Source organism: Tarenaya hassleriana, unplaced genomic scaffold, assembly GCF_000463585.1.
Source record: "Tarenaya hassleriana unplaced genomic scaffold, ASM46358v1 Cleome5, whole genome shotgun sequence".
Lineage (NCBI taxonomy): Eukaryota > Viridiplantae > Streptophyta > Magnoliopsida > Brassicales > Cleomaceae > Tarenaya > Tarenaya hassleriana.
This window is the reverse complement of record NW_010967707.1, coordinates 5698171-5701714: the sequence shown is the minus strand read 5'-3', so window position 1 is coordinate 5701714 and position 3544 is coordinate 5698171. Positions and strand designations below refer to the sequence as shown.

Genomic DNA, 3544 nt, shown 5'->3' with positions numbered 1-3544 from the left:
TCCATGGGGACTGTTAGGCGCGGGTGGTGGCCAGTTCGTCTCCGTTTGTAAGGGGAGGGAGGCACGGGGGGTCCCCAATGTTATAAAAAAAAAAAAATATACAGAAAATGATATATGGTGGCCTCAAAATATATTTACAATTAATATGTCCGGCATTTGACTAAATAATCCACCAAAATATTGTTGAAATAGAAACAAAATATGGAGATTTGATATGATTGATAACAATTAAAGGCATAATATCGATTAAGAATAAAATATATATCGTGATAATTATATTTTGCCTTATTTGTTTCTTTCGTATCTTTATTTCCTTGTTTCTTTCAATAATTTTTCCTATAAATGTATGGATTATTTTCATTGTAATGTAACAAGAAGAAGAGATGTAGCAATAAAAGTGTTTCCGTTCTTTTATCTTTTGTTCTTTCTTTCTAATTTAATTTCCGTATTTTATTTTTCAATAAATATAAATTTCGACCTACTTGTACCAAAAAAAAATGTTGTGACGTACCACGATTACTGTCGTGTCCCGTGAGCGTGAGACATGCAAAGTGTGGAAACATTTGTTTAGTATTATATTATTCCTTATGCCTTCCCTAAATTCCATCGAACTGCCACTGTACGTCAATGACTTCCAAATACACGTATAGTTTATTTCTTCGTAACCATCGCCTACTATTAATCGATATAATATGCTTAGTCATATCACTCATGTGTCTTAATTAAATCAAATAATTATTTTTTTTGTATACAAACTTAGGGTTCCTTACAACAAATATATAACACACTGTATGTATGTATATATATATATATATATATATATATATTGTGGAACCAACACAATGTTACAAGAATACCGCGAATCACTTGTTCTGTACAATATGAATGCTTGAAATCGAGAAATGAGAAGATAGAATTAATGCAACATATGAATTAATTATTAACATGGTGTATCTGTGTATGTATAATATACATACTATACTGTCCACAGAAAATAATTTTCTATAACATTCTCTATTGGGAAAACGGCCACGGCTCCGAACACGATTGCCTGCAACAATTAAGTAACAGCAAGGGGGTGTTATTTTGGTCTTGAAACTTGTTAAAGTTATGGTAATTCGAGAGATAAATTAAAGTATAGATATTATATATATATGTATAAACAAGTGAATAAGTAGTTAATGACTTACTCTATGAACTCCTTCCAATAAGAGTCGCTCGCTTCATCATCCATAATGTCACCCCATGGTGGTTGATGATCATGATCATGTGCATAAGTTGAGATGGACGAAGGGCATGGAGTGTTGTTCACCATGTCATCATCGCCCTTCATTTTTGAATCTTCTGGAGAATCCGGAACTAACGGAGGAAGTGAATTCTGATCGTGAATGACGATATGGTTGGGAGAAGAAAATGGAGCCAAAGGGTCATCCTGGTTAGGGAACAAATCACTGCTGTTGCCAAGAACATGAGAAAAATCCTGTGACTGATCAGCCGAGAGACCGACATTTTTGTTGTTAAGGGCTTTAAGGTATTCACTTATGGTTCGGTTTTCTTGGGAAGACAGACCACCCATGAGACTGCTGCCTGTCTGCAAAGCCGCCGGGGAGGAGGTGCTGCTCATGTTGAGGAACTGAATCAAGTTATGCAACATCTGGGCCTTGGCAAGAGCTGTCGCATCCAACTGGACGTTGTTCAAGAGGTTATTGACGTTGGCGGCGGCCAGAAGCTGGTGAAAAGCGGCAAGAACGCTGAGGTGATCGGTTCTTGGACGGTGAGTGACGGGATCGATCCCCATCTGAAGAAGCTTCTTTCTCAGATGCGTGTTCCAGTAGTTTTTTATCTCGTTATCTGTTCTTCCCGGAAGATGAGTTGCAATGGACGACCACCTACCATATATGATATATATATATATGTATATACACACCACATATATACATATATTAAAAAAATCATGCGAGTGAATTAGATTAGTTTAGCTAAATAAATATGCATCAATTAATGGTTGTTTCATGACATATATGCACCTATAAAGTCTAATGTAGTAGGTGATATATATATATCTCATGCAACCCTTTTGATCATTATCTAACTAAAACTATATACGTAATTAAGTTTTCCTCATAACTTTTATTGTATCCCTTTAGACTGCAGGACACCATATATATGAAAACTTGATGAATAGACACATGGTACATATACATACATACATATATATATATATATATCGTAAATAAAAGAAAATGAATGAAAGAAATGTGGTAATTATTACTTGTTTCCAAGAACGGAGTGGAGGTTGATGATGGTTTGCTCTTCCTCGGCGGTGAAATTGCCCCGCTTGATGTCGGGTCTCAGGTAATTGGTCCACCGCAATCTGCAGCTCTTTCCGCATCGATTCAGGCCAGCCTGCTTCGGCAGAGCTCTCCAGCTGCCATGGCCGTGTCTCTTTATGTGATCTATCAGTTTCTGGTCTTCTTCCGGCGTCCATGGCCCTTTCTTCAATCCCTGCTCGTCCCAACCCGGCGATCTTCCCATTCTCATCTCATTCATGTATATTGATTACTACTATCTCATCAATGGAAAACCCTACCAAAAAAAAAAAAAAACAGGTAAATATAGAGAGAGGACGTCCTATATATAGATCATGCATGAGTTCGTAAACCCATTGCAGAAATTAGCATGAACTTGTCTGTCAACCCATAGATACATATATATGTAGCAAAATATGTATATATATGTGCTTCGAACCTGAAACAAAGAGAGATGAAGGCTTCAACTCAATTTTGAAGATGAAGCTGGAGATCAATGGGGGTATGTATGACTGGTGGTTCTTTATATAACGAGGAGTTCTTATATGTGATATGTCGGAGGGCGATGACGTGTCATTTTTTGAGGTTTTTTATAATGACGAGAATGCCCTTTGGTAAAATACATGAACGGGGGAGATGGAGTTTTCGAAGCAATGGAACAAAGTTGATGCAACTAATACATGTTGACAAGGGCAGTTTATTACACACACCTTTGAAAAATGCGTTCAAAGGAAAGGTTGACAAAAGGGTAAGGTAAATCCACGAATTAACAAGATTTCAATTCGGTTTCTTCTTCTTCTTCTCTTTTTTTTTTTAAATTTCTGCTAAAAAGAGGTACGTTATTACATGGATAAAAAAAATTAGAATTATTGATTTATTATCATTGAGGTATAAAAAACTATCAAAATAGCAATTTCTTTTTACTAAAATTAATTGCATAAAATGTCACCCGAAGCACGTGTACTAGGTTTGATCAACTCATCTGCTTTACTAAAATTCAATAGAATTGAGATTTTAGGTGTAATTTAAATTGAACAGAAAATATTTAGTTTTACTAAAATATTGAGATATTTTCCCATATATATGCAGGGTTGTATAGAGAGATGTATGATCAATTCACACGGAGAAATGACGATTTAAATCTGAAGATAGAATCAATAATTCAAATATCGGGGAAATTTCTAGGCGAGTTGGCAAGGAGTATGGTCATCATACCGAGAGGTTGGGGGTTCCAC

General features: G+C 35.9%; 1 protein-coding gene across 1 annotated transcript; it reads right to left on the bottom strand.

Moving 5' to 3' along the window:
• Positions 1-835: 835 nt before the first annotated feature.
• LOC104827200 (transcription factor MYB3-like) lies at positions 836-2807 on the bottom strand. The gene is made up of 4 exons (XM_010560320.2): positions 2749-2807; positions 2273-2586; positions 1191-1889; positions 836-1051 (listed from the first exon to the last, which is right to left on the bottom strand). Exons 2-4 carry the CDS (start codon positions 2548-2550, stop codon positions 1015-1017), a joined length of 1014 nt encoding a protein of 337 aa, XP_010558622.1. The 5' UTR covers positions 2551-2586; positions 2749-2807; the 3' UTR covers positions 836-1014.
• Between the last annotated feature and the right edge of the window lie 737 nt (positions 2808-3544).